Source organism: Taeniopygia guttata, chromosome 4 (assembly GCF_048771995.1).
Source record: "Taeniopygia guttata chromosome 4, bTaeGut7.mat, whole genome shotgun sequence".
Classification (NCBI taxonomy): Eukaryota; Metazoa; Chordata; class Aves; order Passeriformes; family Estrildidae; genus Taeniopygia; species Taeniopygia guttata.
In genome coordinates this window covers 59,538,097-59,561,314 of record NC_133028.1, presented here as the reverse complement: position 1 = coordinate 59,561,314, position 23,218 = coordinate 59,538,097, and the positions used below count along the sequence as shown (strand labels likewise).

Sequence of the window (23,218 nt, the reverse complement as noted above, 5' to 3'; positions counted from 1 at the left end):
ATTTTGCAGTTGGAATGTCCTATTTTCTCCACTTCTCTTTAATAATCCCTCACCTACCTGGACTAGGTAGAGGACAATCATGAATGTTAATGTTAGTGGATGTAAATCTGTGTCTTCAAGGTTTTGGGATTTTCACTGTAGCTATTTTGTTTTGGTGTACTTTCTTGAAGGGGAGGTTTATGGTGGTGAATTTGTCTTAGTATGGTTAATGCTTCTAAAATGGTTTGTGGTTAAAAAATGTCAGGCATTTCTGTAGTCCAGTTAAAGTGTTTTTCTGCTATTCTTGACTTTATTAATGGAATATGAAAATATGGTTCTGTTGGTTTCAAATATCTACAAATGTGTCCACAAACAGGTTTTAGTTTTCATATTTTGAAAAAGCCGAAATATTTTTAATTTGAAATTTTATTTGCTAAGGAAATTAAGGCTTGTCTGATAAAAATCTTCAGTGCTATGAAATGTAGTCCATGTGTAACTGTATCACTACTGCTAATACTAATGGGCTCTCTTCTGAGTTATTGCATTGATCTTCCACACATATGTGAATAAAACAAATTATATTACCTCTTTTATGTTAGCCCATAAAACTAGAAAATGTTACTCTCTGTATGTATCACATTTGCATCACGAGGACTATGGGGGTGCTTTCATTACATAGCTTTATATTTTTTAGAGGGTACTATATTCTGGTATTCTGAAGTGTGGGAAATAAATGGGTTTAACGGTGTAGCTGTGTAGTAGGACTCACATGAATGTAAGTGCCTGATTTCATATTTTACAATACAATTACTGTATTTAACTAAGATTGAATTTGGAAGATTCACTGAACAGTTTTGCTATTGAAAATGTGTAGAATATCTCCCTCAGATGCAAATTTTTAAAATGCATAATCTTTTCAATTTATAGAATACAAAATCTCCCAAAGGATTCAAAATTAATCACATTTATTGTCTTGCTGAAAAACAGTCTTGCTCCTATCCAAGCTACTTTTAAAAGAAACTGCATTTTTCTTTGGTTTTTGTTTAGCTAGAATTCCTAAATAAATATTTAAATGCCTGCAAGACTTTTATCACTTTACATTATTATTATCAAATATATATATTATATGTATAGTATATAATATATATACTATACATATATACATATATATTATATGTATAGTGTGGGTATTATAAAATAATTATAAATAATTATTAGCATTAAAGCTATGATCTTGAGAAATAATTATTTTTAATTGTATTGGTAATTATGGTAAAAGATAAAACATCTGTATTTCATCAACTGCTGCAGACGTTTTTCAGTTGGAAAATTAAAACTTCTTGTGAGTGCTTCATAAATAAAGTGGATAATGCAAGCAATTTAAATTTTGAAATTATACCTGAGGAGCATCTTTATGTGTGTTGATTGAAGAATAATGTTGTCATCATTTCTTTGTACTAAGACACACTAATCCTGTAAAGTTGAATTCTGTGAGGATTTGTGTAGATGCTTCTCTCTGCACACAGTGAACAGTCACACTGATTTCAAGCAGGTCATTTGTGTGCTGTTAACTCAGTAGCCAAAAAGCCATCTTTGCCTTCTTCCCTCATCCTCATCTTGAATTAACCTATGTCTTGTTGCCAGGTCTGCATGATCTGGGCTTCTATTTTCAAAATTTGTTTCAAAACCAATGGTACTAGAGAAGATGAGGGTCCACATTTCCAACGAATGTTCATAGTATAAATATTTATTTAGAATTCTAGTCATTATTTTAAAAAGTAATTTCCTTAGCAGCAGCTTCTCTTAAAATAATGAATTGGGAAGTAGCTGTAAAAAGGTTACCTGTTAGTGTTCCTTTTTTCATTTATCATGCTAGGTAGCAGGAGTATCAAAATGTCCATAAATCACTAATCAGGATAGTTAGTAATGGAAATTCTCCTATTACTGTTACTTTCTGTCTACCAGAATAGCTAAAAATTTTCAGAGCCTCAAAATACTAAAATATGTTTGAAATTCCTGCTATAAATGCAATAGTCCACTGAATTCAGCCTGGTAGGAAAAAAGTGTTGCCCCAGCACTGAATTTTAGGACAGTCTGCACATGCTCCTTTAGGTGCTCAATAGCACTTTTTTTTTTTTACCCCTGCACACATTTTATACATTATTGTGTGAACCCTTCTTAAAAAAAAAGCCAGTAAATAATTCAGTATTAGTGTAACATTGTTTTACTACAGATGGAACAAATATTCTTTGTTTCTCAAAAATGGCAGGACAGGACAATGTTGCATGTAAAGCTAGAGTCCTTCAGCACCATCTGCTGGCATCCAGTTGAAGCTGATCTCCAGAATGGATCCTAAGCACTATACAGTAAAAAATTAAAAATACCTATTCACATTTTGGAGGGGAAAAAAAAAAGTGTAGTATAATTTGTATCCTTTTTGTTGAAATTATAATGAGAAAATACAATGTGAATTTAAGTTCAACATATAAACTTAAACAGAAATAGTTCCAGGAGTGTTTTCTTAAGTGGGACCATAAAAAGAAATTGAGTACTTTTCTCGTTTTATTTTAAAGGGCTTTAACAAGCACAGGGTTACATTTTTCTATGTGTGTTGGAAGTCCAATGCAATACAAAGTGTATCATAGAGAGGATACACAAAGCTTGGAAAAAGTATCTGTAACATGTTTTTGAAAGTCACAGCAACCACTAAATATTCTTTTACCTAACATTTATCCCATTAGTCAGTGTTAGCCTTGAAAGCCTCATGAAAGCTTGGACAGAACCCCTGATGCTGTGAATGGTCCCACAGTTCCCTGTATCTTCACAGGTAAAAACGACTGGGACAATCTTCATGAATCTGAACAGCACTTTAAATTCTGCAGCCACAAAAAGTCACTGTCCTTTATTCTTTCAGCTGTAACACATTGATACCTCAAAGAGTTTGAGGCCTCATTGAATCTCATTGTATGGAGGCCTCCAAGTACTCTGTAAATCACATAGAAATGATGGTTCTACCTTCCACATATTTAAACTGGAAAAAAGATGAGGAATAACAGGTGGATGAATTATGGTATATCTGGAAATCTGCAGTGATATCTGCATACAAGCCAGATAATTATTGTATTTATATAATACCAAAAATTGCACTATAAATACCTATGGGTACAAGGTCTTCATTGAAAAGAGCTTGCAGTAGCATTCACAGATTGAAAAGCAGCTAAATAGCCATAGTGGCTTGGCAGTGATAAGCATGTAAGTTTGTGTGCCATAAATATTTGTTTTAGCTAAAAGTATGTCCTACAGTATTAAGTGTAGCATTTCTATCATACTTGTTTTCAGCTAGATAAGAGATTGTGCTTCAGGACTTGTCAAACAGTAATTCAAATAAGCATTGTAGAGCAAGTTTTGAGGCAACCAAGGATGTATGTGTTTTGAGACTGGAAACACAGAAGGAGTTTGGATGCTGCTCTTTTGGCATTATCCAGCCTCAGGTGTTACTAAAAGTGGGATGCATGGAATTTCCAGCAGGATAAAGATACTTAGTACTGCTTGATGCAACACAGACCTTTGGGTTCCAGGAAAAACAATGCTGTATTTATGACTTGTAACTAATAGTTGATGTGGTAAAAGGAATTACATTCAGATGGTAAATGAATGCAACCTTAATGTGCATCGTATACAGAGTTGTGGGATGATGTACTAATGCATCACATTTATTTATCTTGGTTGGTTGCTGAGAAAAATCATTCAGTTTAAAGTCTATACCATGTAAGACAGAACAGAGTAGTGTAGAAGATATAATAATTTATAGTCTAGAATAAGATCACAGCATAAGTGTTATAAAAATTATTTGATCAATACAAGAATCCTGACTTGGGTGAGAAATTATTTTTTAAGTGTTTCTGGATTGAAATCCTAGTAGTAGTGCTAGCACCATGGAGATAATGGAGTTATGGCCTGCGTCATTGGAAAAGTATCTGGTTTAATGTAAAAAGCTAACCTGTGTATTCTCTGAACTTGGTGTATGCCACCAGCACTCCCACTTACATTGGTAAGTAAAAGTGTAAGCATCTCTGTAGTACAATATACTCTGTAGTACAATATACTACTACTACTATACAATATATTTGAAATTACCTTTATAAAAGTAATCAAATAGCTCAAGCAAAGACTTTAGAATAAATTATTTTGATGTATTTTAATAGGGGGAAATAAAACGATCATTAAAATATGCCAAACTAAGTGGAATTCTCATAGGAAACCTCTCATCCCAGATTATATTTTGCCCAAGTTATGAAATAACATATAGGTTTTAACTAGATGCATTTATCTTAATTTATCTTACAACAATTTCTCAATAGCTGCTATTTCTGACAGAAATAATTCCTTGGTTGTTGTTTTTTTTTTTCCCTTTTCTCTTTTTTCTGTTCAGGTTTTTTGTCTGTATTTTTTGAACTCACTAGTAATGGCACTATAAACCAAAAGAGAGAAACAGGAAGAAAATATTTTTTTTAGTATAAACAAAAAAAACCAAAAAAGCCCCTTCGTAAACCTGTTTTAGGACATTATCAGACAAAATGACAGTATTCTAAAACTTCAAAGCTGCCATTTAAGTAACAGTTTATGAAGTCAGGATGGTGCAAATATTAAAATATCAGTATACTCTGACCCTGAATATTCACCTGCAGATACTTTCCAGGGGCTTCAAAAAGGCCTGGGTTCAGTGGGAGGAGTCCTGCTGAATGACTTCCAGGACTTACAGCATATGAATCCCCACTTAGGGAGAACTTGTTCCAGAAAGTTTTGTGTTGCACATGGTGTAGGAATTAAGAGATTGGGAATTGTTGACTTTTGAATTCTTAATTGTAATATCCAGTTTATGAAGGCCTGGTAGATCTTCCTTATTCTGTTTGTTTTGGAAACATAGTTTTTGTGACACAACATTTATGAAAAATCTCTCATTAATACTGATTAAATGTTGGTCACTTGTTGCACTGAGTGACACTGAGCTAAGTATAGTAAGCCCTCCTGGGTTATATTTACTGAAATGAATCCTACAAGATAAATCTAATGTATTGTTTCCTTACTGGACTATAGGATCTCTTGTGCTTTGCACGTTTAGACCTTGCTTCAGGATAGAATGATACATTGTTCAAAGATGCTGTTCCTTTTTCAGAAAATACAGGGTTGAAGTGTTTTTTTACAAAACCAAAACTTACATCTTGGCATAAGGTTGTACTTTTTATGGTAAAATAAGTCTGAACAGATGGGAAGTAGTTTGAAAGAATTAAGAGGCAATGCTGATGGAGTGTCACACGAAGAACCAGACAACAATGAAGTTGCTATACAATATGAAAATATTAAATTTTTATATAAAAATTCTTATTTACAAATAAAAGATTATTCAAATGGAAGCTTTAGGAATACTTAAATGATTTTGTATGGTATCACTTGAGTAAGATCTCTCATCCATCAGGTAATTTTCTGTGCCAGTGAAATGGGGTTCTAATCATTTAGCCAATTATGTGATCTATAAATTATGTTAATGCACACACTTTATATAATATTTGACAATTATAATTTTTATGCAATTAAAGTCTGAAACCTGTTATATAATCAACATAGGACCTTAGCAGCAAGTTAGTTTTCTTGATTTACCTGCATTTTGCTGAGAGCATTTTTTTCCAGATGTCCTATATTCTGTACATACATTTGTACTTCCCATGTTTATTTCAAACCTTTTATTGTTTTCCTTATTTTTTAATCATAAAAAGCAACTTCCAAATTGGGAAAATTAAAAATTTAATTTTAGAAGGCCTTTTTACATATATAGTTTGGTTTTGTTGATGTATCATTCTAAGAAGGCACTCAATCACTTTTGCAAGAAATAGGTAAAAAGACAGATTAACTGATGCTTCATTTGATTAGGACTTTTTATTGACATAAAATTGCATAATTAATTTGCCATTTAAAAGTGCCCTACAGCCTCCGCAATCAGAGAATAATTTAGAAATGGCGGTTTAGGTCTCTGTGACATAATAATTAACTCTCTTCTCAGTATAAAACATAAAATGGAGCACAGTCAAATATTTTATATTTTAATATGTTGACTAATATTATCCCACCCATAAATAGTAGAAAGAGTATCTCATATTTAATTGTGAAGTAAGTTTTTTAGCTATTCTCTTGTTTGGTTTCTTTTTAGGAAGATATTTTTCTTCAAATGACTTCTTGTGTTTCGCTCATCTTCTACAGTTTAGTGCTGAAAATAAAGAAAGTGGCCATTTCAGGAATTTGCTGATGGATTTAAAATGTCATGATCCTGCTTTTTATTGTAACATCACCAAATCTGAAAAAAATAGCAAAGAGAGACCCAGTAATATAAACCAATTTCTTGTTCTCTACAGTAAGGCTTTTCTTCTTCTGGATGTCATTAAACTGGAAGAAAGCTTTGACTTTGCCGTAATCCCACTGTTCCTTTTTAAAAGCCTAACATTTTTTCACTGATATATCACCACAGGCTGACATGATATCACATGCTCTTCTTTTATATTCTGAAGCTTGAATTTTATGATTTAAAATGTACTTTAGTCACTTAAGTAAGAGTGATATTGTATGTTATTTTCTATGGGAAATTTTTTGGAATGTAGGTGGGTTCTTTTGAAATAATTTGAATGGTTGCTGCAAAGGTAAAGTATTCTGTCCATTACTGGAAAGTAACTTTATTGTGGCATTAAGAATGTTACAGAATTCAGCTCCAAGCAGTGATCCAGTGGTGGGATAGTCTGAGGATATCACTATATTTTACACTGAGAAAAGCACATCTGTAAAACTATTGTGGCCTGGTTATTAGTGCTAGGATTTGAACTATCTTTAATTTCGTTTGACTTGTTCATCTTCCTTAAGAATCTCCATAAAGATTCTCTGAGTGTTCTTTTCAGCCCTTACTTAGGGTTTGCATCAGTGGTCATAAACCTGCTTAGCGGACAAAGACTCTCTTCCCTTTGAAGTCACTTCCCCTGCTTTTCAAAAGGGTCTGTGAGTCTGTTCTCCTAAAACAATTTAGAAAAGTTTGAAGTGGTGCCCCTTAAACCAGCAACAAAATAAAATTTTCTCTTTGCATTATTGAAAACCATGACAATCTTTTGAACCAATAACAGTTTAAAAGCTTTTAAAGAAATCTGTTCTGCTCTATGACCAGCTTTTAAGTTGACCCCATTATTTGGGAAATCAGGCTTGGAAACCCCTAAATACTTGACATTCTTATCAAAGGAGTCAGCCTGATGTTTCACAGGACTCTTCTTTTACAGTATCTATTCAAATCCTAAGTTAATTAAAGATACTACTTAGTTTGGGGTTTTTTTCTTTTTTTTTTTTTCATTTGGGTTGGGTCATTTTGTTGTTTTTTTTGGGTTTTTTTTTTTTTATGGATGTATTTGCTGACAGTCTTATGCAGATAAAGCCCATAATAATGTAGTTGCTGTAAGCAATAAGTTTACTCTCATGATTTTGTGTATGTGCAAGTCCTAATAATTCATTCAGGCCTTCCTTCTCATAAGTGCTTCTAACTCCACCATCTTACATTGATTGCCTCCTGCAATGTTGTGTATTTAAAACTTCTCTGATACCAAAAGTTTCATTAATGTGAAGGGTATAATTAGATTAATTCCTTGCTGATCTATGCGAATATGTGTTAACTCAATTTCTGAAAGGAGAAGAAAGCAATACAAACGAATTCTAAAATTTTGCTAATATAGGCAACTCATTTAAAAGAAAACAAACAAGATCTTTAAATGCACAAAGCTGCCATGTTTTAGGGCTTGGTAGTGACAGTGAGAAAGAATTGGGTCAGCAACATTAAATTGTTACTGGATAGTATGGTTGTTACAGTTGCTGTTACATTTTCCCCTAAAACTCAACGTTTGTGGCTTGGCTATATAGAGCTCATTTATGAATCTTCTGAGGTGCCCAGCCCATGTTTAGTGGTGCAAGGTTCAATAGAGCAACTTGCTCAGAAAGGTTTGTGAGCAAAATTCACAGGATCAGCCACCTGAGAAGTACCTAGAGGTCATTAAATCCACCCTTATGCTTCTAATTTGTTGGGAGTTTTTTTTCCTTCGCTCCTGAACTGTCTTCCATACTTCCTGGGCTTCAGTCTGGTTTTTCAAAGATTATATGAAACACAAGTGACAACTTCTAATGACTGTTTCTTAAGAGATTAGGATGATTCAGCAAGTTGCTCTAAAGCATGTTCACATTTAAAGTGAAACATACATGCCTGGGTATGTACATGTATGCACACACATATATAGTGTCTATGGCCATATCTAAGAAGAAATAGACTTATTTACTTTTCAAGATTTTGTATTGTTGATACAAATTGTAATAGTAACTGCAAAATAAATCAAATTTTGAAAGGTCAAAATTCTAGATTTGAGACTTTGTCAGAGATAATGACCTTTACTTAAAAGCCACTGGATTGTGGCAGCTGCACAAATGTTTTGGGAGGTGGTATAAATGGTTTGAGTAAAAATACTTATAGAAGCCCAGATCTTACACCTCTTTTGCAGAGAAGTCTCTCATAGAGGGTCTGAGAAACTAGCCCTTTAAATACAGCTCCATGATCACTAATAACACTCAGTACCAGTATTGCTGGTGCTGCATGGACAGATTAATGACATTATGCTGGGTTTATATTTTTAAATTTACAACCCCAAATGTAATTTGATTGACGCTAATTTAGTAACTAATGGAGTCAACTGGTTCCGCTATTACTCTGTGTCTTTGTAAAACCATCTCCTCTTTTTCAGGTAAAAAAAGAGGTTGATTTTACCACTGCTTTATTACTTTGTTGGTGTCTCACATATCATCATTCATTGTGAAGTGAAATTATTCCCTGCTGCTTAAAAACTCATCTAAACCTTTTGAAAACTACATGCTAGCATTTCCCAAGAAACATCCTTTGGAGTTTAAATGCTTTGCAGAATGCTATGAACGAGCTAATTATATGGTAATACAAAAATAACTTTGTGATTTTTTGAAATGCCAGCACTCTTGAAGAGAGCAATGAATTACCTATGAGCAAAGATATAAAACTATTTAAAGAGCTTTATAGCATTTGCTTACCCTTTCTCTGCCTTGACCTGGAGAATAATGTTTTTTCATTTAAATGTGCCAGTTGTACAATTCTTCTTTTTTTTACTGTATCCATATATGTTTGATTGTAAAGAGAAGTACCAAAAAAATACAGTTCCTGTAGCAGGGAAATGTCTAATAGGAGCATTAATGTTGGGTTTGAGTGGGACTTCTTTACAAATTCATCAGAAATTCATACTGACTGTGGGCCAACTGCACATCTTGCAATGAACTAGACTTCAAGTTGAGGTTTCAGCACTGTTATTAGATTAAAATAAGATCATTCACTGGAAGTTTTCCTTCATCTTTGGGCACTTTAGGTGTCTCCTCTTGACAGCTACTCTAGTGATGCTTGCATTTACTAATGCCTGTTGTAGGATAGTAATTGACTTAAATCTCTCCCTCCAGAAAATATAAATTAGAGGGGAAGAAAGAGAGATGGGAAACCAACTTTGGTTGGTTTTACTGCATACCTGACTTCCATATTACTGCGTGTTAGTAAATATGCAGGCAGAGTGCTGCTGCTGCACTACACAGGTAGGAGTGCAACACCCCTAAACAAACAGGAGCATTGAAGTGATTTGTAAGCAACATCAACTCAAAGAGCAAGGAAACAGAAGGTGCTTCAGTGATGGAAAGCAGTGATTTTGGGAATAGACTGTAACCAAAATTACTTTTATTGTTTTTTCACTGAAGGTGATTTTGCAACTCCTCGAGCTGTTCTGACAGGACACGACTATGAGATCACCTGTGCTGCCATTTGTGCTGAGCTTGGCCTGGTAATAAGTGGTTCAAAAGGTAAGGTAGCTCTTGTCATTTCTTTCTGTTTGTGCAGCTATAATCCTAATGCCAAGAGGAATATAGTCTCAGGTGGTAGAATTTATAAACTTTATGATGGTTTTATTTCTAACCTTTTTTTTAGTTGCTGTGGAATATGAAATCTCTTTTTAAACACATTGAAACTGAGAATTGTTCAGACGTTTATAAAAAAAGGCAACCACATCAGTTTCCCTCCTGATTGTTATTTCTGTTTGTTTATCCAGTGTGTAATTGCATATAGAATAGTTGGTTACAGCCTTTGAGGGCCAGGATGGTGAAGAGTGGCTGTTACGGATAGCTTCTCAAAAAGGGGAAGCAAAAATTAGTTTTGAGAGAAAGAGAATGTGCTGGACTGTTTGTTTGATAAACTACTGGTAATTCCATTCAGGCTCTTTCAGCTTGGCTGCAGAGCCTCTAATATGCTCCACTTGTATTCTCAAAGACCTGCTTTTAGCAGGCAAATTATAAAGAAGGATGTTGTTTCTGGGGATATTCTATATAATTTTCTTATTTGCCTAATTGTCCACAATTATTTTTAAACTGTAAATGTATTGGAATTAGTATCTTTCTATTTTAGTGTTTCTAAAATAGCTACTCAGAGACACTTCTTCAGAGTTGGGTGTACTCATGGTCTGTACCTGTGTACATTTCTCCGTTATGCATGTGACTCGTGTGGCTTATGTGCAAAGCAGATATTTGTCAGAATATGTTAAAAAAGCAAATATTTAGTGCGTTGTGTATGGCTTACAATCTTAATATGAGAACATACACTTGTAGAATACCTACATATGCAAATTCATTACTCCTACTCTGTGTGTCTGTGTTTTGATAATCTCCTTTCAAGGTTCAGTATGTTTAATTATTCAAAATTAAATAATCTCAAAATTAACTCTTGAATTTAACTACTACCTGCTTTAAAAGAAAATCCACAGAAGGCAATCTAGGTGATTATACCTTAATGCAAAGCTTTCAAGGGATAAGCTGTTTATCTTAGTGTCTGGCACCCTTAAAGTCATAGGCAATTCACCTAAACATGGTAACAACCATTATAAAGTAGTATAATAGTGATTATTTACATAGAAGTCATGACTTACTATTTGAAAAATGATGTCTTTAATTAAGCATATAAATCAATAACCTCAGATCCTATTCTGTCTCACTAGAAGGACCATGTCTCATACATTCTATGAATGGAGATCTACTGAGGACATTAGAAGGTCCTGAAAGATTACAAGGTCCGGAAAGCTGCCTGAGACCAAAACTTATTCAAGCTTCCAGAGAAGGCCACTGTGTCATATATTATGAAAATGGCCTCTTCTGTGTGTTCAGTGTGAATGGGAGACTGCAGGCCACCATGGAAACAGATGACAAGATAAGGGTGAGTGTCCTCAAGTGTTTGCTAACTGTCAGCTGCATGGGGAAAAGCTGTCAATGCTGGAGTTGTGTGGAGACTCTTTCTATAGCCAGACCATGTACTCTTAATAACACTAGGAAGTGTTTTTTACAGTTTTAACTGTAATATAACTCTGTTCATAAAGTAAGGAATACTGTGTAGGCATTTCCTTGAGCTGGAGAATACAAATATTACTAATTGCTGACCAAGAGAGGCTGTGCTGCATCTTTGCTTTTGAGTCTGAAGGCAGGAGGTCAGTGGACATATTATTTTGGATGTTAGTTTTCACTTCCTTTTGGCATCTCTGATTGCACTCCTGCATCCTGATTCAGCTAGCATGTGTTGCACTGAGCTCCAGGAAGTTTATAGGGATATGTCTGTACTTCAGCTCTTTTAGCTCTTTGCCATTTGTGAAACAGGCAGCAGAGTTCCACATCTTTAGCTGCAAGAGACCCTGGAGCAAGTCTAAAACTACGCAGGAGGCATTTTAAGCCTATGGCTTTATATAAATTATTTTATAATGCACAATGAAGGTCTCTTGACAGTTCCTGGGTAATAGTACCTAGGAAACAGAACAGAAGCTGCCAGCTGTACTGCAGTGCCACACCTCCAAGCTGATTTTCATAATCTGATGGAAGATACCAGGAACCCAGCTGCTGGGATTTCCAATGTTCCCTTGAGGTGAAAGCTCTCAAAAGTTTTTCCTTTATTTGGATTACACATGTCAGGAAGAAAATCCCTCTCTGCCATCATGTTTGTTTTACAGAATTATTAGCATTCTTTCAACTGTTGTGCTATTGGGAGCACTTCTTTCCATGCTAAAGATGGAAGAATGTGTCTATATATTTTAAAGAATTTTGATCTTCATTATTTGCGCTTTATGATTTGTATGGAATTGCTTCATTAGCACTGAAGTTTCTGGTACAGTTCACTTCATTCCACTTAAAACCTTCTAAAAGTCCTATCATCTACTATGCTCTCCTAATCCATTATCCCTATGTCAGCCATTGTGAATGTCAGCTGTGCTGGTGGTGGAATATGAAGAAATAACTCTCTGTGTAGGTCCCTTTTCCATAGTGAGAGTGCAGTCTAGTGGGATTAGGGGGCATTTGACTTCCGTGTTTTGTGGCAGACACAGGTGCTGGTTTGAGGCTGGGGAAATGAAGTAAGAATGTATATATTTCTGTCCCCAGACATTTTTTCCAAATTAATGTTGATTTTTGCATCAATTCCCTGAAATTTTACCTTTGGCTGTCCTTGTACAAATACTTCTGAGATTTTCAGCCTACCCTTCATCCCAGAGTTCTTTCCATAAATCAAGGCCATATCAGAGTGTTTTCTCTTTTTACATTAATAATGTTGATAATCTGTCACTTTCAGTTGTGATTATGTTGTCAGCTAGGCCAGCAAATCTGTAAAATATCTAGAAATCCCTTGCCGGCTAAAACAATTTCTGTAGTGTTTCAGTCAGTACCCACAACTTTAGGAATGTTGCTGGAGGCAATTGAAGTTCTGCTCTCTGTGGGCCAGAATTATGTTTGTAGAGGGGTTTGGGGTTTATTTTGTTTTGTTTTGTTTTCTTTCTGTCCCAGTGGTCCGAGCTGAGCTTTATGCTTAAACAACCTACAGCGTCTCTGCCAGTGCTTCTGCACTACATCATCGCTGAAGGAGAGTGGCAAGTGCATGATTAAAGTGGGGCATTTAAAATGAATAGCACCTACCCATGGGCTGTGCTGACAAACTCTCCTCATTGGATTTTGCTTGGGGAGCATAGAAAGGGAAGGAAAAAGGTCATAAGTGTGGAATTTGTAATATAACAGCTTTGGTTTTCCTGTGTCATTATGGGCCGGTATTTCAGGATGTTATTGGTAAAACTAGCAGTTTTCAATCGTGATGTTGGAATCAACATTCTCATTTTCTTTCTTGTATTCTTGTGCTAGAAAACTGCCAGAAAAAATTCAGAACCTCTGGGGAAATTCAGGGTCTAATCAATGCCTTCCACCTGTTTTTGTTTTAAATACTGTATTGCTCAGTGAAGCTTAGCAATACAGTATCACAGTACATCTACCATGTAGTGTTTAGATATCTTAATGAATACCTTTAACTCTACATAGTCTGCTTGTTCTGAGAGGTAAAGTTATTTTATCCTAAACAAAGACTGTAAGCTGTTTCACCCAGAGGAACCAATTTATTTTTCTTTCCTGAATCTGTTTTGAAATGTGTAAGTACCCACAAGACTCCTGCTGCTGTAAGCCAGGGCTGTCACAGTGTCAGCTCTGCCTTTTTACAAAGCACTGCCTTTAAAAAACCTGAAATGTTAAAAGGGATTTGCGCAAAGTTTTGAGACTTTCCAGGGAAATACAAGTCAGAAATGCAGCTTTTAGAACATTGCTGAAATTCTGCGCTTTGGGGATTATTTGAGAGTCTGAAGCTCATGTTGTGAGAAAGATTAGTTGCAGGGTTGTTTCAGTTTCATACCTAGCAGAATTGCAGATAAACTACACTGGGGAAAAGCAGAACAGTAAAATTGATTCATGTCACCCTCTACACCAGCTGGAGTACTTGGGAGTAAAAGCATTCTTTCGTTTGTTAAATCTTGAAGGGCATATCACGAAACTGAAATGTTGACAGGGTTACCTTTTTCTTCCATTCATTCCTTCATCCCTTCATTCATTCCTTCATCCCTTCATATATACATATGTATATATATATATACACACATATATATATATATAGGCAAGTGACTGAGAAATTTATTTATAAACAATAAAAATTAAATAAATCAACATCTTTTCTTCAGGACAAGCCAATGACTTAGTAAAACTGCATCAGTATTAGTAAGGGTTCAAAGCCTGTACTTTATTTAATCAAAAGATCACAAAACCTACTGCATGTTGCAGGTAGTGGAAGAGTTAAAGATTAATGGCTTTAATTTGCCTTTTAATATAGCATTTCTTCAGTAAAAGCCTCAAGTATAAAATTCAAGTGAACCATAACCATAAGGTTAATGGATTTTCATCAGCTGAATTTTATATGTGTAGCAAATAATTATTTGTCACGGTCTTCACTGCAATTTGGAAATACCCTTAGGAGGCTGCTATTGTTATAGAGAAGAAAACTACCCCATATTGAGTTTTGTTTTTAATGAATAATCTCTTTAATACTTTTGTGGTTAGTTAGATTTTGTGATAATCCACTCAGTGCATGCTAGTTCTAGATAATTTTCAGTCTGACCAGTTTGTTTTCTGCCCCTTTCTTAATCTACTCTTCTAAGACAGTCTCTAAATTAAAGTTTTCAAGCTCCTTAGGCCTGTGCTTTCGAGGTGCTTAGCACGTTTCTGATAGCAACAATCACAGAAGCAGCATTTATTTTTTGTGGGGAGAGGAAGAAGCTTCAACTCAGGATACACAATTCTAATCTTTGTTAGTATTCTGTTTTCCATACTTAGCTGTGGTCGGAAAAACTCTACAAGTTCTGCTTTATTGTGTGTAAATTTGCATATATGTTTTGTCATCCTAGTTCAAAACACGGCTGAAATAGGTTTATCATCTTTTCTTTTTTGCTCAGTGTTACATTTTGTGTAGACCATATGTTTATGTTTCAATTACACTACTTTTAGAGTTATTGTATGAAATAAAAGTCCAGAAATGTGATCCATTCTGACTCCTTGGGAATTGTTGCAGTAAACACTTAAAATTTATAACATAATATAGAAGCTTTATCTTAATCTAAGTGTCGCACATTGTATAATTCTTACAGGATGTATTTGGCTTCACAGTAATAGAGTGCAGCAATAGAAAAATACAGATGTGCAATATGTCTGACTTCAGTTACTGCTGCTCACAAAGCAGTATCTTACACACACTGTATATTTTGGTTTCTAGGCTTGTCAGCAGTCAGCAGTCTGTATAAACACTTCAGTGTTGCATGAACTTAGCATCTTTGTGTTTCAGTTTCTCTGATTTTTTGTGGTGTGTGTGCTGCAAATTCTCTATGTTAAAAAAAGCCCCCAACTTCCTTTCCCTGAAGTATGTAAAAAGTTTTGCATATTTGCAAACCTGTATAAGCAGAGACTGCAAGTGCCAAAATAATTACAGATTTCAGTAGAGAGATGTTTGCAAAATCCTGTCTTCGGGTCTTTCTATAGTTTCCTAAATTTAAATCTCTGAGCTGGAATTTTACTTGCAGACTATCATCTCATCCTTGCCTTGACAATGTTGTAGTCAAAAAGAATCTGTTTGTTTGTTTGTAGAGAGTGTGTTTATGGAATTTTAAAGCCACTGCTCTGAACATCCTCCATTCTTACATCCTTCTATTGATAAATTGGGCCAGATGATACTTATCACAAATTAATCCTGATGTGAAGGGTGTGTCTTGCATTGAAAGCCTGCCCAAATTTAGCTAATTCACAAACCTTAAATTAAATACATTTGTAGATAATGCTTAGTATCCGCATTCTGTACTGAACATCTGTAGGCCATGGATGCAGTTTTTTCCCTGCAATCATCCCTCACAAAGAGGTGCACAAAAGATACATGGCAAGAAATGTGATGGTTGTGACCCTGGACAAGGAAAAGGAAGAACTAATAAGGAAGCAAAGGAGAAAGAAGAGCAGAACCAAGGACAGGCTGTTCCTGTGCTGAGTATTGTGGACAAATCTAAAAGCAGAGAACAGAGAAGGAAAAACAGAAGTCAAGCTGGGGAGCAAAAGTCAGAGAGAGAGTGAAGAAGAGGCCCCTGAAAACAGGATGAGAGCATAGGAAAAAGTTTGGGCTTACTGGAATTATTAATGATGGTCTAAAATGTAGTTTCAAGGGTCTTGATCTTGCTGTTGGCTCATGCTGATGTCATTCCAGAAGGACATGACAGAATCGACTCAACTTTTTGGTTTGTTTCCTTGGAAAATGCTGCAGACATTTTAGTTTTCCTGGACAGTTGGAGGATGAGGCTATAAAATCAGGGCCTGGCATCCTTTACTGCTTATATTTCTTTTCTGCACAGCAGCAGGGCAGACCCTCCTTTCAGATGAAGTTTTTATCCTCCTCAGGGTTTCTATAATAATAATTACTGAGATGCACATGCTAAAAATGCTCACATGCTGTGAGAAAAGTCAGTCATAGAGTCATCCAAGGGTTAGTGTTGGGAACCAGCTTCATTCCATGCTTTTTGAGGTGGGGAATGCTAAAAGTTTACCGAGTGATGAAGGCAATGCCTGAGATGAATGGAGAACTCTTATTATGGAAACTCCACAATATGAGACCTGTGGTGTACTTGCTGAAATTGATAGGATACCTCAGAACAGGGAAAAAAACTGTATTAAACTGCCAATTTCTTGCCCCCCTCAGAAGGCATCAGCAGGCTCAAAAAAAGATTAAGAAAATTCATGCAGCATTTCCATTAATAGATCCTAAAGGGAATGGGAACTTTCTGATCTTCCAAATTCAGTGATTTTGGGTGCTGTGGTGCACAGGGGAGAGGGCTGTGTGCTGACAAGGCTGGCAGCATCTCTTGCTGCCTTTGTTAGAGATAGACTTCTGGGCTAGATGGGACATGGTCTTTCTCACCCATAAATTAGCGCTTGCTCTAATACAATTTCAAGTTCTGTTCTCTTAAGACCCATTTTCTCTTATTTACATTGGGGAAATCTTTCCTTTAGGAAAGATTTCTCCTGAATCCTGTCCATTTAATATCTGATAGTATCATCTGGTATAGTCTTCAGGCAAAGAAGGAAAATTATTCTTCTGGGTATTCAGTATGTATCTTGATTTTTTCCCAGTAGCACAGAAGAAATACTGAAATAGATTAAAGATTCCTGTTTGAAGAAATCTTGACTCTGAAAACCAATGATATCCCATCTGTCTTCATGATCTGGTTCCCAAATAAAGATTTCAAATACAGATTTGCTATCAGTCCCCATGATGCATACAAAAGAGGATATATTCCATTGAATTTTTCACAGGCAGTTTCAGGATGGATGATAAAAGGAAACACAGTCTCTGTTAAGACAGGTGGATCATTATTTTATTAACCCAGTGCAGGAATCTAAAAGTGTTGGTCTAAATTGATTTTAGTGATTCATATAAGAGTTCAGCTTCTGTTAGGCTGGTATTAAAGACCCTTGGGGGAATGTCAGGTGCTATATATTTTAATGCCAATGCAGCTGCATCTTGTAAATCTAGCTAATTAGAAGAGTAAATTTCTTTGGCTGACCTCATATTGCATCTTTGGAATATGGAATAAATCATAGGTAAGGTGAGACTTAACTAGTAACATCTAATGTATTGGAGATTTGTGCATAATAGCATTAATTCTCTTGCTGGGTAAAATAACAATAACGTTGCTTCCCAAAAGCTTGTGTTGATATCAAAGTCTCCCTGGACATTCAGCTATCAATATGAAACCCTTTATTGGAAGGAAAAGTGAGGAAATGAGAGCAGCCCACACATTTATCTGACAATCTCCCTGTGTTTTGCCCCCAGGCCATTCAGCTGAGTCGGGATGGACAGTATCTGCTCACAGGTGGAGACAATGGGGTTGTCATGGTCTGGCAGGTGTGGGACCTCAAACGGCTCTTTGCTTACCCAGGGTGTGATGCTGGAATCCGATCCATGGCCCTGTCCTATGACCAAAGGTGAGACCAAGTCTGGTCTAGATAAGAGTATTGGAGAATACATATTTAAAACTAAATTGAACTTTTGTTTTTGTTCTGATAATGATTTTCTGTGGGTCACAGATCCTGGGGATTATCTTGAGAATTCTGTGCTGGTAAAAGTGTTTTTTTTAACATGTTATATTTAGGGCAGATAATCTTTTTCAGAATTTCAGCTCTTTGGCAAATGAAGAGAGATCCAAGTAATCTTACTTTGGCAGACTTTCAAGATAGGCTGAGTTATTGGTCTGCATCAATGTACAGTGTGGGTCACATGGAGGTGGAAGGTTACATGTGTGCTTTCATGTCTTTCTTTTACTTACAAGACGAATCACCTTCCTAATTCCAGACTTTGGTGTTAAAAATAGAACAGTTGGAATAGTTGCACAAGAAGATTCCCTCCACACATCCATATATTTGCTAAAGCATCAGTCATTCTCAGTTCTAGAAAAAGTATTTTATCCACATACATGACCCTTTTTGAACAATCCTCCTTCTGAAGATGACCAGTTAAAATTTTTACTGCAGTTTCACATTGCACTTTCCAATGCAGCTGTACTCGACAATACTTCAGTGCTTTTATCACAGAAATATTGTTTGTTTATAAGATGGATGTTTCCCATTTCATCTGTACACCTTTAGCTTTCAGGCTAGGATTTTATTTGCTGTGCTGTATTTACTAAACGGTGTTTCTGTGTACTTTTCAAGCAGATTTGTCTCCTAAATCCCTTATGGATGTCTACAGTAAGCAGTAAAGCATGTTGCTGAGGCTCTTAGTCTTCCACTTAATTAAAATTCATACTGGATGTTTTTAAAATTTTTATCTGTGTTTCTTAAACTTACACAAAATGAACTTTAAAAAAATCTAAACCAGTAAAACCTGTGAACTTCAATGAAACACTGACCAGCTTCTTGATAAGCATAATTAGAGAATATTGGCATTTTGGATGAGGTGGTTTCCCATTAAAAAAAAAAAAAAAAACTTGCTGTTAAATGTATTTCAAAAACTGTTGAATTTTAGACCTTGGAAATTTTTCATTTAGAGAATCTTTAAACTGCAGTTAATGACATGTTAAAGAACTGAAATTTAATATGGACATAGAGAAATTTATCCATGGCCTCAAGTTAAGAACCTATGCACTATGGGTTGGAAGACAAGAAGAGATTTACTCAGAGTATTTTACTGAGTAATTACTGATTAATTACAGGTAATTATTCAGAGTTATTTAAAAGGTGTTTTAACGTAATAGAAAAACAATCAAAATTGTACTGTTGACATGAAATAGGTGATCCTATCAAAATGCAATGTTTTGATGATCTCATACTTAATCTTTGTTTTGAAGGAAAGATTTGCAGCCTTTTATTCTGAATTTTTTAATTCTAAGGCTTTATTCCCCCCAGATGCCAGGATTTTATACATCCTTATTGTTCTGACTTTTGTAATACTTTAATGAGACAGTAGAGAAAATGATCCAGAGACTGGCTGTGTATTGTGCCAGGGTCATGGCCTTTCAAACACATCTAAATTATTTCCAGTAGCAGGCCAAAGGTAAGGAATTCAGAAATAAAGAGTGTTTCTGTGGAAAATCCCAGGTATTGCTTTCAGGAGTTTCCAAAACAAGCCTTCAGTTTTAGTATTTCCAACTGAAAGCTTGTGCCCATGACTAATTCCTTCATGCAGATGTGCTTAACTGGGGAAGTTGAAACTGAAATGAACGCTTCTCCTGGCCTTCCTTCCCTTTGCTGCTACATCAGGGCTTCATGCCCTCTCCAATATCCCCCACAAAAACTAGCCAAGAAATAATCCTGGGGAATCCCAAGTGGCCTTGCAGGACAGCAATGCTGGTGAGCAGTTCTGTTGTCCAGCTCTCAGGTGTAGCTTTAGGCTGACCACACAAACTGTTCATGGTGCTTTGTGCGTTTTTCTGACTGGTAAATCTGCTTCCCTCAGGTGTATAATGACTGGAATGGCATCTGGGAGCATCGTGGTTTTTTACAATGATTTCAATCGCTGGCACCATGAGTACCAAACCAGGTACTGACCTTCCCAGAGGCCGGGACAAGCACTGACAGGAGCTGCTGTGGCCAGGAGGGAGCTGCACACAGCACTGCCTGTCTCAGGGTCGAGCCGCCGCACAGCTCCTTATAAATACTTCTATTACATCTGAATGTAACTTAAATTTGCTGGAAGAAACAACCTATTTTTTAAAGTTAATTGCTATTTTTGTAGACCTTGCTTGACTTTTTTGGGGGAAGGGCAAAGAAGCAGAAAACCAGCTGCTGGGTTCTGTAGTTAAAAAAAAAAATCTCTATTTTTAGTCACAATGAGAAGTCTATTTTGATCCCTGTATGTAAACAAAACCTAAAGTAAACATGGTTAAAACTCACATTCTAGCTATATTATAAAGAAACAGATGTCCCATCTGAAGCTTTATCTATAATCTTGAGGAAAATATTATTTTAACATAACAGAAATAATTATGGTATTGGGGGAATTTTAATCTCTGCTATCCGTATCACACTTTGTCTCGTACTTTTCCAAATGATTGTACTACATCAGCACTGAAGTTTCTGGGAATCAAGGGGTAATATTTAAATTATGGTTAATGTAATTTTAAACTTTGCAAATCATTTCCATCAATGTTACTCTTCAAGCATGTTTCTAGGCCTAGACAATTAGTATCTTTAGTGCAGTTATGAGAGAAATCGGGAACGGAGTTTGTGTTGCATCAAGTGTGAATCCTTTTTAGTTTCTACCTGGCATCTCCTTCAAAGCACACCAAAATGTGGATTGTTCCTCCAAATCAGAAAGGCTCATTTTGAATGCTGCAAGCCAGAAGCCCACAGAGGCAGGTGTTCTTTAGCAGGGTTAAGTTCCAAAGTACATTTCTGCTGGTTGACTGTGAAAGCAGGGAGGCAGCAGGTGATTGCTGGTGCACAGCCCCTGTACAACAGCAGAAGCACAAGATTTGCAGGCCACTTTTCTTTTCTTTTTTATCAGAATGTGCCCCTGCAATACTGTAGCACATGTCATATTCCTTTTCTGCCTATAGCAACAATGTCTTTTGTATTTTGCTACCACCAAATCCAGTCAGATCCTGCCTAGTCATAATAAATTACCTCTTTCTTTTAGGAAATGAAAAATAATTTATACTAAGGAACAATAAGTTATTTTGGTGTTGCACAAATCTACTTTTCTACAAGATTGCTGTGCAGAACTCTGTGAAAATATTTGTGAAAAGAACTGTTATTGTTTTGTAAGTCTGTATTGCATAAAAATCTCCATTGTGTGTTGTGATCTCTGAGTTGAAATTTACATTCCATATTTGTATTTATACATACATTTCTCTAGCTGTCTACTAGAGCAGTTCCTGGTTTTTCTAAGCATTTAACTACTCTCTCTTTCAGTAAAGATTTGGAATGAGAAAATTCAGTTTGAGTGAATAAATTAAATAAAATTACATTTGTAATTGAGACCTTCAGTGGAGTACTGGGTTCTTGTAATTCAGGATATGTTCCTAACAGAGGAAAGGAGTGCCGTGGCTGATGTATTTAATGTACTTTTGGTGTGTATGAAATGGTATTTTCTGTGCTTTCTGCATTTTCATACCAAGGTGGTTGTGGTCTATCAGTAGTTACATTTTCATGTTTTGTGTAGTACAAGGATGATGGGATTAGGCAAAGGCTGTAGTGGGTCATATCTGTGGGAAGTGCCTGGTGTACTGACCTCTGTGGACTGAACATTTGTTATGCAAAACTTATCTCTCCTATTTCCTGAAGTTCAACAACATTCACAGCCTTGTATCAGCAGAGTTTGAGGGGAAATTGGAATGGTCTTGAAGAACTTAAATCTGAGTTTGTCTCAAGCCAGGGGGGATTTTTCCTAGACTGGATGGAGGGAAAACAAATAAGAAAAAGGTATGTTTTGCCAAATGGAAATCCTAAAAGTCTTCTCTTTATGAGGAAACACTTCATTTTTGATAGAAACAATAGCTCCTGATCTTGGAGCCAAAATATTTCACAGGGAGTTGATTTGGTAGGTTGTTTGTTTTAGAAAGGGCTCTACTGGATCAGAAAATTATTTTCCAAACTGGAAGCACAGCTGTACCCTATGTGTGTTGTCCTGAGTTGCACCTAACCCTCCTTGGGAAGCAGCAGCTGCTGCAGTGTGGTGTTTTGCCTTTGGAGGGCTGCCGTCCTTCTGTGGGAAAGGACATCTTCACCTTCTCCTCCATGAGCAGACCTGTGAAGACGCCACTGCTCTGGTGTGTAGGACATCCCCTCCTTCCACAGGTGAACCCAAATACCTTGGACACCACTCCGAGGCCCAGGCATGCACTTGGGATCTCAGCTTTGGCTGAAGTAGCCACCTCATGCTGTTTGTGATGAGATGGAAAATAGGGTTAAATTGCCAGAGACTCAGTTACTTGTTACTCTCTTCAGGGCAGCGCCTGTGGCACATGGATCACCTGAAAGCTATCAGCAGGTGCCAGGCATTAACCTGCAGCTGGGCCTCATTTGGCTGGGATCCACAGAATATTCCTCAAGAGAGGGACAGACCTCTCTCCTCCAATGTTTTTTATGCAGAGGGAGTATTTATGAAGAACATTTTTTATGTGCTAGTCTGGCCTTTACTCTGCCCTGGTGAGTTCAAACAGAGCTGCTGCCAGCTGTGGTTATGGGAAGTGCTGTGCAGCAGTACTGCTCGGTTGGGTTGTGCAGTACTTGGCAAATGTAACTTGAAATTCCTTGTATTTTCTATCAGCAAATTGCTGATAGACAAGGTGTAGGGTCTGGCAAGAGAAGATGGGGTAGTCAGAATGGAGGTTTCTCTGAAGGAAGTTTGTGTTGTGGCGCTACTGCAGGCACAGGTAAATGAATACTCAGAGTTGAGAGTATTTCTGCAGTTCTTGGCTGTGTTGTGCTGTCTGTCCCTACACCTGAAGGCAAGCTGTGCATGTATCTGTTATTGTTTCTTGCTCTGACATCCTCTTGGTAGTCCTTCACCTCTCTGCAGCACTTTGTTCCTGGTAAACATCCCAAGGAACTGATCTGATCCCAAGGTAATGGGAAGTGAATTTTATTGTAGCTTTAGTCAGGACACGATTGTTGTTAGTTGTATTGAATAAGAATGGGCTCGATAAGGTGACTATCTAGATTGTTGTTTTTCCACTTTATGTCCTAAATTTCATATTCACAGCAATTTCAGTGTGCTTATGGTATGGCATACTTATTTTTTCTT

At 36.3% G+C, this 23,218-nt stretch overlaps 1 protein-coding gene across 7 annotated transcripts in view; it reads left to right on the top strand.

The window, feature by feature from the left end:
* LRBA (LPS responsive beige-like anchor protein) overlaps nt 1–21,450 on the top strand; it is a 368,276-nt gene extending 346,826 nt beyond the window's left edge. For all 7 annotated transcript variants that reach the window (XM_072928718.1, XM_072928719.1, XM_030270329.4 and 4 more), the window contains 4 exons: nt 9,811–9,912; nt 11,097–11,311; nt 17,807–17,958; nt 19,928–21,450. In XM_072928718.1, coding sequence (XP_072784819.1) covers nt 9,811–9,912; nt 11,097–11,311; nt 17,807–17,958; nt 19,928–20,018 — 560 coding nt within the window. In that variant the 3' untranslated portion in view covers nt 20,019–21,450. The remainder of the gene's footprint in view (nt 1–9,810; nt 9,913–11,096; nt 11,312–17,806; nt 17,959–19,927) is intronic.
* The last annotated feature ends 1,768 nt before the right edge of the window (nt 21,451–23,218 follow it).